The sequence below is a fragment of the Spea bombifrons genome, chromosome 1 (assembly GCF_027358695.1).
Source record: "Spea bombifrons isolate aSpeBom1 chromosome 1, aSpeBom1.2.pri, whole genome shotgun sequence".
In the NCBI taxonomy this organism is placed as follows: Eukaryota; Metazoa; Chordata; class Amphibia; order Anura; family Pelobatidae; genus Spea; species Spea bombifrons.
Window position 1 is genome coordinate 145,093,102 of NC_071087.1, and position 14,014 is coordinate 145,107,115.

General features: G+C 40.0%; 2 protein-coding genes across 3 annotated transcripts in view; both read right to left on the reverse strand.

Moving 5' to 3' along the window:
• The window catches only part of ARSB (arylsulfatase B), a 67,380-nt gene that overhangs the window by 43,877 nt on the left and 9,489 nt on the right, over positions 1-14,014 (reverse strand). For both annotated transcript variants that reach the window (XM_053447981.1, XM_053447980.1), the window contains exon 4: positions 13,558-13,765. In XM_053447981.1, the coding sequence (XP_053303956.1) occupies positions 13,558-13,765 (208 nt within the window). The remainder of the gene's footprint in view (positions 1-13,557; positions 13,766-14,014) is intronic.
• The window catches only part of DMGDH (dimethylglycine dehydrogenase), a 94,863-nt gene that overhangs the window by 40,449 nt on the left and 40,400 nt on the right, over positions 1-14,014 (reverse strand). The gene's annotated exons all lie outside the window — the stretch shown is intronic.

A 14,014-nucleotide genomic window follows, 5' to 3' on the forward strand; every position in this document is an offset into this window, starting at 1 on the left:
TGCACTGCAGCTCAATGGGGTAGTTCGGAAGATCAGGTACTTCCCGTGTTACTGTTCTACTCACACAATGGAAATCTGTACCCAGCAGACACAGGTCACCAAAGTATTTCTTATCCAGCACAACCTTATGACGCAGAACACCGGGATATGGTACCACATTTCAACATTCTGAGGTTCCATAGCAAGTATTTTTAACCGGTAATCAAACTGGATACCTGAACTGAAATACTGATTAATAAAATCCAACAACATTTCATGTGTCCAAACCAAAGAAATAGAAACTGTCCAGCAGAAACCTGTATAGTTGGGAGAGACGGAGTGAATTAGCTGTCAAGAGGGGTATAGTATGTCCTGGAATCAGCTGGGGGCCGTAATACATAACTACATTACTGACTTTGGGACCGCTATTGTTTGAAACTTCACTTTCGTATTGTTGGCTACACTATTGTTGTTTTTGGAAACTCCTTTTGCAACTGGTTGCCCAGGGAAAACCAAATCAGAACAGTTTTTTAATCTACAATGTGGGTTATATATAAAAAAAATGATTCAGGTGCAGAGTATTATAAATTGTTTTACTTTTATACATAAACCCCAATGTATTAAAAACTGAAAACACGGGAATGATCCACTTTACATGATTTCTTAATTATTGCATTAAAAACTTTGCATCCTTCTACGGGGATAATATTTGAATCAGGATACGTCATATTCTGTACAAAAAAAAGTGGAACCAAGGCTAGAATTGTTTTGGTATTAAGAGGACAGGAATACTAAAATACCACAACTAAAGCGGTCATAAGGAAAACGGAAATACACACCACAAGAAGATAGCAAATTTACATCAAATGCAAGAAGTCTCTCAAAAACTAAAATAAACTTTTTTTCTGTCCACTCAAGACAGGCTATATTTTTATGGCTTTTTTTTTGGATCATTACTCCCGACAGATTGAAACCATTAGTAGAATATCACTAAATACCGACGCTGTACTTGACTGGTTTTATTACGTTGAGGTAGCACATTCACTAAGATGCTAACCTACCTAGCAATTTCACCTTACACTACAAGGGCTAGCATTTGAATGATGGATTCTCCTTTCTGTTTCTAAGTAAAGATAACGCTACTTAAGTAGCACTGTACACCCACACATCCAGCTGCAGACTGACGAATGCCAAAAAGGAACACACATGAACTCAACATACTCCCACCATCTGTTATTACAGACAATAAGGATAACCCATTATGTGCTGGAGCGGCAGCCAGATCACCAAATAGTTAAATACTCTGAATGACAAATACTTATAATTTAAATAGATTATTACGAAAGATTAGTATTTTCCTTGTATTATATATATTTAACTCTACATTTAAAGTACACAGATTATCCACAAACGTGTCCATGACAGAGTCTGTTAAATGCATGACGGCTTATATCCAAAGTTTTATACAGCGCATTACATGCATTCGAATGGTATGACATAACTAGAATTGGCAGACTAAGACAAATATACATTAGGTAAAGAGGGTAATAAACCAATTAAAAGCCGATTTATTCTTCTACAAGAAAATGAAAACTAGAGATACTTCATTGTATGTGTGTGTGGCTGCCCAATATTTCTGTGTGCCAACATTTCTCTGTACTCTTAACGATCCTAGAGGGGGAACCTTACGTACTGTAAGGAAGTCATGTCATTTCCTAGGAATTTGGCCATAACAACCTATAGAAAAATCTGCATTTTCTAAGTTACACATTAATTTGTGTATTAGTCTACATTTAATGTATATCTATATATACACACACTTAGAGTAGAATACACAGATTAATGTGTAATTTAGGAAATTGCATAACACAATGTGTGTGTGTGTGGGGGGGTATGTGTATTATGCAAATTGGTTGTAGAGAGAATTATTGGAAAATAATAACACAAACAGGCAGTATGGTTGGCGTGTGACCTCTAGTGGCAGTAATTGGTCATTACAACTTACACTTGCCAGCTTCACTTTAATTACCGTATTTGCTCGATTATAAGACGACCCCGATTATAAGACGACCCCCCAAAATCAAAATATTAATTTAGGAAAAAAACAAAAAGCCTGAATATAAGACTACCCTATAGGGAAAAAGTTTTACCAGTAAATATTAATTAATGTAAATTATTTTCATGTTTAATAAAAGCTATGATTGAGAAAAATATATTTTTTAAATTTCCTTTTATTTGCCAACCTGCCCCCCCCAGTTATGCCACTCTGCCCCCAGAAATGCTTTATACCCCCCTATTTGCCACTCTGCCCCATGATATGCCTTATACCCCTGTATGCCACTCTGGCATATAGGGGGTTAAAAGGCATATCATGGGGCTGAGTGGCATATAGGGGGGTATAAAGCATTTCTGGAGGTATATAGGCATATAGGGGGTTAAAATGCATTTCTGGAGGTCCAGAAATGCATTTTAACCCCCTATATGCCACTCAGCCCCATGATATGCCTTTTAACCCAGCATGTACTGGCTGCCTTGGCTTGATAGGAGTGTGATTGCTGTTAGCAGTTTGATATATATATATATATCAAACTGCTAACAGCAATCACACTCCTATCAAGCCAAGGCAGCCAGTACATGCTGGAACCTGGGGATGATAGCAGTGGGATTACAGCCTTCATATGCCATGCTACAACCCCCACCCCCCTTACACATCCATGCTATCACACACACACTCACACTCATTCACAAACATTTAAATACTCATTCATTCCCTTAATCACACACACTTCACACATACTCAAAAACCCTCCCCCACCCCCTCACCTGAACTGCAGATCTCCCACTCGCAGACTTCTGCAGGGGACCGGCTGTAGCAACTTCTCTGGCCCCGCCCTCAGAGGAGGGAGGGGGGAGATAGAGTTCTGTGAGGACGCTGCAAGCTTCCTGCCCTGCTTCTAACAGAAGAGACGCTGCTCGCGACCGGTAAGCAGCATGGCGCCAGCATTTTTTTGGGGTCTGATTAGAAGACGACCCCGATTATAAGACGAGGGGTATTTTTCAGAGCATTTGCTCTGGAAAAAACCTCGTCTTATAATCGAGCAAATACGGTAATAAAATATCAGATTTTAAAACATAGGGATGTTTTTAATTAGTTCTTCCAATTTTTATTCTGCAGCTAATGTGATGATGTTCATGTACCACTTATGAGGTCGGATAAAACTATTTTCTTTAGTATGTGCACAAATAAATAACATATTGGCTTGACCGCAAAAATGCACTTAATAGAAAAATAAACATTAAGCATGGAAACTTGACCAAATGAATGCATATGGTAAGAATTTTAACTCTTAGCAGTACTTAGCACTGCAGCATATTCTGTGGTGTGTTACCCAGAACCTGAGGGGTGCTTATAAAATTAATGTACTGTAAAGGAGTGAAAAATATACATATTAAAGCTGAATGATAAAGATAATAAAGATATATTTACTTAAAAAATGCTGTAGCTGAGATAATGTTTTAATAAATGGAACAAAACACGTAAGTAGTAAGTATAGTGAATGAGGGAAGTGATCTAGCAGAATTATAAGTTATAAGCAAAACAAAATAAACCAAGTGAGAATAGGTTCTGAATTTGTACTATCCATAATTTATGACATCGCCACGAGACACCATATTCAAAATGAACTGCTCCCATCAAGAATGATTTGCATATTAAGGTTTAGGAAGACAATAGCAAATCGTAATACAGTAAACAGTAATACTTTCAACTATAAAACGGTACATATACACTATATTATATATATATATACGTTAGACGTGCATTTTTAACTACATATTATGTACTTATCTCTTTGAAGTAAAGACCGTGATTGAAATATGATTTCAAAATAACAGCTGAACTGGCAGTTATTTTTCATTCTTTAATATTAGCCCCTGCTGCCAATATATAGAAATATTAGACCCTGCTTCCGATATATATTAATATTAGCCCCTGCTTCCGATATATATTAATATTAGCCCCTGCTGCGGATATATACTTATATTATAACCTGCTGCCGATATATATTAATATTTGACCCTGCAGCCAATATATATTAATATTAGCCCCTACTGCGGATATATATTAATATTAGCCCCTGCAGCCAATATTTATTGATAATAGCCCCTGCTATTATCTGCCACACTGACTGCAGATCAGGGAAAGACAGTGGGAGTCAGTGCAGTCTTCCCTCCTTCTGACTGCACCGTGACATTGAGAGGTCCTCCCCCCGTAATCATCCCCAGAGTCCCTTTGTCCCCTCATTCACTAAACCATACCGCTCTTTTACTTACACTCTGTAGTTCAGGTATAGATCAAATAAACAACACATGGAAACAGCACGTGCAACTGAATAAGACAAAAAAAAAACCCTTGTATTTGCAGGTATACATAAATGTTTATACATATAAACCTACAGAACACACAAACCCAACATTGCAGGTATAGATCAACTGGAAATCACATGTAAACGCAGCACTGAAGGTGTGACCCTGAGAATCGGCCCCATCACCCCGAAAATGGGGTTAAAACCCGGAGAATCTGGGTCAAACCCCGACGGTTTCCAGATACAGTCATTTACAACAGAAACAAGAGGGTGAAAATACAAATGATTACAATGTAACACACGGAAGCCAATATAACAATCTCTGTGTATTTAAACTCAGCATCGAGCCTTCCTGCAGTAACAGCACAGCGAGTGACATCATAGCCCAGTGATGCAACAAAAGCACAGCTGGGAGAGAGCACAGAGCGTAGGCTCAGGCATTCACTTGTTGGCCTTCACTGGAGAAGAAACATGTTGCCTGTGATTTTCTTTTCATTCCTGCTGATGTGCAAACTATTCGCTGCTCCACTCCCAGCTACACGGGGTAAAGGAGACGGCGATGTGACCCGGGAGAAGACAGCGGCTTCCGAACCCGGACAGACCCCCGCAACGTGGGGCATTACTGCAATAGCACCGATGATCGCTTGCTTCGGACTGTTCTGCTGCATTTTTGCTGTCCTCTTAATTATATATGAAAAGAAACATGCGACGGAGAACACAGGAGCTGCCGACAGCAAGCCCGACGGCCCATAATACGAAGACCCAATACTTCTGCAGGTACTGCTTTTATAATCCTAATTGAAAATCAACCTGTTCTCAGGCAGTGTAAATGCAAGTATCCGGTGCTGGCCCGGTTAAGAGGTACGCACCAGTTTGTGTTCATAAGGATACACTCAATTTTAAATTAATGGACATTTAAGGGAAAGTATAGGGAGTAAACAGCAGCTAACTGACTATTTCCTACATGTGACATCATTGCTTTGCTGTGGCTCTGCGTACGTGTCACAGTTAGAACAATATTATAACATAAATGCAGCATAAAGTTAACTCTGATAAATTAAATATATTATATTACTGGAAATAAAACTGTATTTTGTGTGATTGAACTCCGCAGCAAGCATTCCCGCCATGACAGTAGTGTGACATCACAGTACAACGCGTGACATCATAGGCGATTTTCTTCACCGATGTTTATTTGCTGCTGTTTTTTGCTGTCCTCTTCCGCAATTATAAAAAGAAATGTGCGATGGAGAAGATGGGAGCTCCCGACAGCGAGCCCGACGGCGCATAAAACGAAGACCGGACGCCCCCCAGAAATGTTGTTATTACGAGTTCTTTATTATAAAATAAATAGTTTTCAGTTGAAATCTTTACGAATCTTTGTTTTAATTCTCTGTTCATATTTTAATAAAATGAGAGGCAACGCGGTTAGAAGAACGGCTCAATAGTAAGTATTTCTACGAAGAGCAAATCTCTACCGAGCCAGATCCACAATGAGGTTTTTTTTCTCCAACATTCCTAGATTTTTTATATTATTTGGTACTAATTTGGAATGCATTTTAAATAAGCTTAATCCTTTTTTAACCAAAATATAACTTTTTCCTCATTATAACCATATGTTTGTTAACACAATATTATTTTTGACGAACGCGCACAAGTTGTCTAGAAGACGTAGGTTCTTTCAAAATCATAGAAATACATTAAAAAAATAATTAGTGATAACAGATAAAACAAAAACCTATACTATAATTGAAAAAAAATCAAATTTTTGCAATTTTGCTTACATTTTTCTTCTATGCTACAGATGAGTAACATCCATAAATATGGAAATCAAGGCCTATTGAAAATAAGAGCTGCTGACAGCAGGCTGCCGGTCGGTATATAATACGGTGATCAGGGAACCCGCCCTGGAGACACCAAAACCACCCCAAAAAAGTATATATTACTAAAAGCAAGACAGGGTAGTTTACTAAAGGTCATTTTGACACTTTGCAGGCAGCCGTTTTCTCTCCAATCTCTTCCGAATTTATCGATAGCTATTATTTTGGTGTTTTTCACACATTGCATGTTTTTCCTTTCTTGCCCAGAAAATTAGTGACTGCAGAAAACTATTTAGAACACTTATTTTTGGCAGTCCCCCCCCCAGGTTAGTTTAGCTGCCCCCTAATTCAAATTACCACATTTTTTCCCTTCAAAGTAGACTTTCTTAATTTATTTAAGGTAACTGGAGAGTGCCGTAGACGGGTTGAATAGATGTTAAACATTCTTATAGCTCTATATATGGTGGTATATTATTTTTTTTATATATATGTATATTTAGTTTAGATTTTTTGTGGGGGAAAATTGACTTTCATTTCCTTTTAAAATGTACTTTATCCCCCCCCCCCATGTACAGAGATTCACTTTGGGGTCTTTTAGGACCCAGGGATCGCTATCAGCACCGGGGAACCCCTGTGATGTCACTGGTGACATCACCTTTTGGGGTTCCCAGCATATAGGCATATACATTAAGCGTTTAATACAGCGTTACACGCACGGTAAAGCTGCGCAGCAGAGAAGATTGCCTGCTTTTATCTCATTTTGTTCCAATAAAGCCCCTTTATCTGCAAACCTGGCGGTGGTCATTGTTGTCATGTGATATTTTGGGTGACTTTCCCGGCTCAATCACCACACTGAGCTGACGCTTTATGGGGATGCTAATGAAGTCCTGTTTACTAATTACATAGAAAGCGACGGCAGATAAGAACCATTCAGCCCGTCCAGTCTGCCCAACCTCTGCGTACTTTCCTTAGTACCTGGCTCTAATACCGGTCCTCATGGAAATCTTGAGCTGTAACGATATATTCACCTGCATTCAAGCAGCTATATCAGAAGCAAAAGCACCAACTGAGAGTCTTCTATCCAATCGGTGTACAGGAGGAAGAAATAGCGTCCAGACTATGTGACCCCGAGAATCTGCCCCTTCACCCCGAAACTGGGGTAAAAACCCAGAGAATCTGATTCAAACCCCAACGGTTTCCAGGTACAGTCATTCTCAATAAACATGCAACAAAAACAAGAGGGTGAAAATACAAATGATTACAATGTAACACGATGATCGCTTGCTTCGGGCTGTTCCGCTGCTGTTTTGCTGTCCTCTTCATTATATATAAAAAGAAACACGCGACGGAGAACACAGGAGCTGCCGACAGCAAGCCCGACAGCCCATAATACGAAGACCCAATATTTCTGCAGGTACTGCTTTTATAATCCTAATTGAAAATCAACCTGTTCTCAGGCAGTGTAAATGCAAGTATCCGGTGCTGTCCCTCTTAAGAGGTAGGCACCTGTTTGTATTTATAAGGATACACTCAATTTTAAATTAATGGATACTTTTATTACACATTTGGCCTGTAAATGTTATTTTTTATACCAATTCTTTGGACATTTGGATTGTAAGACATCATATCTAAGGTAAGCGATGTGGGAGAGAGGAGTGAGAGCGAGAGAGATGGTGAAAGAACAGCAGAGGGAGAATGAGAGGGAAAGTATAGGGCGTAAATAGTAGCTAACTGACTATTTCCTACATGTGACATCATTGCTTTGCTGTGGCTCTGCGTACGTGTCACAGTCAGAATATTAGAACATAAATGCAGCATAAAGTTAACGCTGATAAAAAAAAACTTATAATTAAACAATATATTATATTACTGGAAATAAAACTGTGTATGTTGTGTGATTGAACTCAGCAGCAAGCATTCCCGCCGTGACAGTAGTGTGACATCACAGGCGATTTTCTTCACCGATGTTTATTTGCTTTTGAGAGGAGCTGCCGACAACAAGCCCGACCGTACATTATACGAAGACCGGACGCCCCGCCAGAAATTTTGTTATTCCGAGTTCTTTATTATATAATAAATCATTTTCAGTTGAAATCTTTACGAATCTTTGTTTTAATCCCTTGTTCATATTTTAATAAAATTAGAGGGAATGCGTTTAGAAGAACGGCTCAATAGTACCGTATTTGCTCGATTATAAGACAAGGTTTTTTTCAGAGCAAATGATCGGGGTCATCTTATAATCAGACCTCAAATAGGTCTGACTATGAGACAAAGATCCAGATCCCCTGCAGTGCTGCTGGGCACCTGGATCCTCCTGCCTTATGCCCCCCATTTAACACCCCCACCCCCCCAAACTTACCGGTGCGTCTGACTTGCAGGTGTGTAGTCGGGGCAGCGGGTAGACATCTACGCGATTCGCGTAGGCAACTTCTGCTGCAGCCGGAAGGAGGTGCAGTTAGCAGCGGGGGTTGTCTGCATCCATCGCACAGACCTTCCCTGGCTGTCAGAGAGGAGTGCCCCATGATATGCATTGTAACCCTCTAAATGCCACTGTTCCTCCAGAAATGCCTTTTAACCCTCTATATGCCACTCTGCCTCCTGAAATGCCTTATACCTCCCTATATGCCACTCTGCCCCATAATATGCCTTTTAACCCCCTAAATGCCAGAGTGGCATATAGAAGTTGTAGGTCCTTCTTTTAAAATCATAGAAATACTTAAACAAATAATTAGTGATAACAGATAAAACAAAAACCTATACTAAAATAGAAAAAAAAATATCAAATTTTTGCAATCTTGCTTAAATTGTCTTCTATGGTACAGATGAGCAACATCCATAAATATGGAAATAAAGGTCTATCGAAAATAAGAGCTGCCGAGAGTGCCGGTCAGCAGTGGCGTCTCCAGCTTTCATATTTAGGCGGGGGGGGGGGGCAGTTATAAAGCGGTAGATACACACACACATATATATATGAGTAGAGGTTGTAGCCGTATTAGTCCAGTGGTGTCAAAATCAAATAACAGATGGAATAAGTATGTTGTGATAATACCTTTTTTATTGGACAGAATTTTGGAATGACAAGCTTTCGGGAGCTCTTCTCCCTGTCTCAAGTCTAAAACATTTGTCGGACTTGAGAAAGGGAGAAGAGCTCCCGAAAGCTTGTCATAAAAAGTTGCATTGCTTGCCCTTTTAAAACAATTTTAGTTTTCACATGATTTAATGTTTTTAGTTTTGTGCTCGTCACAGTAGCTCTGCTATCCATGAATCTACTACACAAACGCACCGACTCCCACACATACTCCCAAGTGGTATAGAATACAATACCTCAGTCTTAACAACCCAGATGAACCCTGCAACTCATTAAAGTCTGTGGATAAACAGGACTTTATTAGCATTATCATAAAGAATCAGCTCAGGGTGGTGTTTGCGCAGAGATGGTCACCCAAAATGACACAACTGCCTCAGGGCCATCTCTAATGTCCTAAGGCAAGATTCACCCCATAGGTGCAAGTTGGTGGTCTGTGCAGAATCCAGCACAGACCTTTGCACAGAAATGCTTCCTCTTCTGCATGCCTCCTGATGTTGGGCGTCAGGATATCACGTCTTATCCCGGAGCCTCACGTCAGCAGGTGATGAAGGCATGATGGAGAAAGAACATGTCTCCACCTACAGGCCATGGTGGCTGTTAAGATGCCAAGAGACAGCTGCCATAAGCTTGGAGCTGATGCTGGACTACCTATAATGGCAGCCTAAAGATCTGCAGGGGAAGGATGTTTATCGGATCAAAATTAACTGTGAGTTAAAAGGAGTGATAAAAAGTATAACCGGATCTACAGTGATCACTAACTTAATTAGCTTCATTGTAAAGTTCTAAGCAGCCATAGGAGAATACTGTTAGAAGACACACACCCCGACCACACCATGATATCATTATTTCAGTGAATAAACCTGATTTGTGAGGAGTAATATCCTATAGGGGACACATTCATATATTTTTTTATAACTGTTCTATTCTACAAAATACTGAGTAGGTTAGAAACCTAAAATTTGATGACAGCCCATCAAGTCTGCTAGTTTTTCATGCTTTAAAAAGACTCCAATCTTAATCAGTCCTTGGTGTTGCTCATATGCCATGGGTGTTTAAACTTCCCTAATGTATTAGTCTATACTACTTCTGTTGAGAGGCTATTCCACCAAGTTAGGACAGAGCTAAGGTAACTGAAGGCATAGGTGGCATCGCTGGACCATCTTAGGAGTTAACAATAAGAGTTTGTTGCTAAGGGGAATTCCAAAGAAGAAGTCAGATTGACTTGGGCCTTTTTCCAGCATTAGTCATTACCATTTGGGAACGGTGATATGGACGGGAAGTTATGGAGTACACAGTAAAGTATTTCCATAAGCCAGTCAGTAATGGAAAAATAGCTAGAAACATCGTTAAAAGCAGATATCGTCAACTGCCAGGCGCATTCAGGCCTGCTTCCTGCTGAGATATAATTAATGGATTCTAGCCTGGTTGATAATGAGGATTTTTGCCGTTCTGTGTGATGTACACGGTGTGAGCCAGGGAAACGTCCACTGGAAAGTACCGTCACGCGAGACATTTAGATGATTTAATTTTAGCAAATACACATAGAGCAAGGATAACAAATATCTAAAAACCACATCTGCTATGAATTAAACCAAGGGCTGGGTCAACACATAGAGGGCACCTATACACTGAAATCAAAGCAAGAGGTGGAAGACTGAACATGGCAGCCGATGGTCAGGCCTTTCATCATCATCAGTATGTTTTACTAATAGAGCCCCAGTAGATTCTGTATCTCTGTCTCAAGGAGGAAGAATACAAAAGACTATTTAAATATTTAAAAAGAACAATAATTAACATACATTAAGACATGCTGATACAGAAGATGTAGGTAGCCCTGCTCTCGGAAGCTTACAGTCTATTAGGAGAGCAATAAAAATGTCCTCTAGATTGCAGGTTTTTTTCAGGGATCCTCAAAACTACCCTCTTCAAGGGCAAAAAAACAGCTTAGGTTCAAGTGGAATTTTTTTTGCTTAACAGTTCACTAGCAGGTAAAACAGAACAAAAAAAACCTTGCTCCATCTGAGAACTAAAGATATAAGTTGGTCTATATAGTTAGGAGGCTTTCCTACCTACCAGCTAAATACAATGGCATTTGTTCACTAAAGGAAGAGATTGCAGGAACCTGGTATTCGCCATTCCTTGACTTCAATATACATTCTGAAGGGTTCAACCGCAATAAGTTAAATTGGTGAGAGTTCTCTGAAGTCTCCTGACCCATTGAATTATTCATCATACAGTCAGCTAACCCCTTAACACTGGAGGCACTTATCATTGTTGGCCCTTTGTAATGAATAGTTAAGCCAGGGAGTTAAAACGGAGCATGTAGCAGTCCAGATCTCCGGACCAGGACCATAGGAAGGGTAAGGCGAGAGAGGCATTTTCCTTGGGCGCAGCTGCGAGGGGGCGCACAGCCGCCCGATATGACGTCATCCCCACACTCTACATCAATAGCCGGCGCATAGTGATGAGGGAGCGCGGAAGCCGGAATCTGAAGTGACAGACTTTGCACTTCCACGAAAGGATATAGGATAGAGGATGGAGGGTCGAAGATGAGGAAGGTAAGAGATGGGGAGAAAGGGGTGTACGGGAAGTGTATGTATAATATATATATATATATATATATATATATATATATATATACTGTATATGTGAATGTTTGTGAGCTTGTGTGCATGTATGGGCAGGTGTGTGTAAGAGCAGAACTTTGAGCACATTTATATTATGTTAACACTTCAGAGCTGCAGCATGGTTCCCTGTGTTATTTCCTTTCCAGCTTTGCAGGACAAAGATCCACATGTAGCCAGACTCCACAAAGTTCCATTCCACCTCTCAGACCTTTTTTATAAGTGTTTTTGTAAGCTGGTGTGTATGTATGTATGTATGTATGTGCATATGTGTGTATGTATGTGTAACCGCAATGTATGTGTATATGCCTGTTAATGGGCAGTTATGTCTAAAGGCAGTGTGTATGGCCAGTTGTGTGTAAGGGCAGCGTTTGCGTACATGTGTGTTAATGGTCAGGTGTGTGTAAGAGCAGTGTATGTATATGTGGTGTGTGCATCTGTATGTGCATGTGTGTGTGTGTGTGAGGGCAGAGTATGTGTATATGTGTGTTTATGGGCAGGTGTGTGTAAAGGCAGTGTAAATAAAATAAACTCTGTAAAAAAATAGGTGGGGAGATAACTACGGCTCTGCTCCTGACTGGGATAAGAGGGGAGAGTGAGCTGTACCAGTATGGTCATGCTGCCTCTAAAAACATTAGCCCATACATTCACTTGCAGTTTGGTTCATATTATGAACCTGCCTGAACTAAAATACAGCGTAATACAGCAATACATGTTTCAACATAAAGGTGTAACCAGAATATTGTACATAAGCTAAAAGCTGTTGATTGAAACTAGACTTCTGCATTCGGATGTGCACGTACAGGTTGCAAATTTGGCAATTTATACGAAGCCACAAAAACAAGGTCAGACCCCCCCATGAAGCAGACAAAAAACACATTTCATTGATACTCTCACAGTCTCATTAACGCACTCACGCTCTCTCTAAAAGTTTCCCTACCTAGCTTCTGTCTTTCATCTTTTTTCTACTATCTTCTATCCTTGTCTAGACATAACCCGGAGCAAACTTCTGCCGAAATGGTGGCGCTTTTGGTGTCGTCCTATCAACCGATCCTCTGACATTTCGGAGGAAGTTAACCTTAGGTTACCGCTATTTAAGTTATGTCCAAGTCTCCAATCGGATGAGAGGACGTCACCAAAAGCGCCACAAAAGTCCGATTGGAGGCTTGGCCAAGATGATGTCACCAGAAGCGTCTGCGTTTTGGTGGAGATTTGCACCAGGTTATGTCCGGATTGATGTGGACAAAGATAGAAGCTGAAGAACAAGAAAATGCGCAAGGGGTCACCAGAGAAGGTAGGGAAACATTTAGAGAGAATGAGTAAATGTGGGCACCAGGGACCAAATTTAGTTCTCAAATTAAAAAATTTCTACCTCCCTGATTTTTTTTCCGAAACCGATCGGGCAGGGAACATAATGTCTTGCCACAAAAAAAGTAGGCCAATTGGCCCATGTCTAATTGCAACATCCCTGTTGAATCTACAGCCTGGTATGGATTTAGCCTTTCTTTTGCAAGTATGGATAAGTCAGTGAAATTGGGTTGCTAGAACTTTGAGGATTTCCCAAGTGGGTCCCCATTATCACGTGGATTGTAAGTAAAACTCCACCCTGTTCCTTGTGAGAAAAATACTTAAAGGAGAATTAAATGAATGATCAACAGCAGTTACTGCACATTCTCACTTACCTGTCGAAAATATAAAAACTGTGTTGTTCCACATTCCTTTCTTTTTCAGAGCTTCTGTGACATTTCCCACAGCTTCATCCAGAGCACACACCATCCCGGCGTACAGGCGCCTGTTTTTGTCTTTGATGAAGCTGTAGGGTTCCACATAGCTTTCGGGAACTTGCAGGGGTGAATGAACTGACTGGTATGCCAGGTACAGAAAGAAGGGCTGCAAAATACATGTATAGGAAAGGTATTTCAACTGACAGCATTTGTTCTGGCTTTGTTTAATAAATCCATAGCAAAGTAGTTATTAGTGAATTTAGTTTATTGTATATAATATACAATTATATGTTTTTGTGGCTAGTATATTTGTGTATTAACACAGTATATATACATGTGCCTGCAACATACATCCCTGGCTTACACTATGGTGATATGTTCCTCATTCTTATACGTGCATGTTGAAACCAAGAAT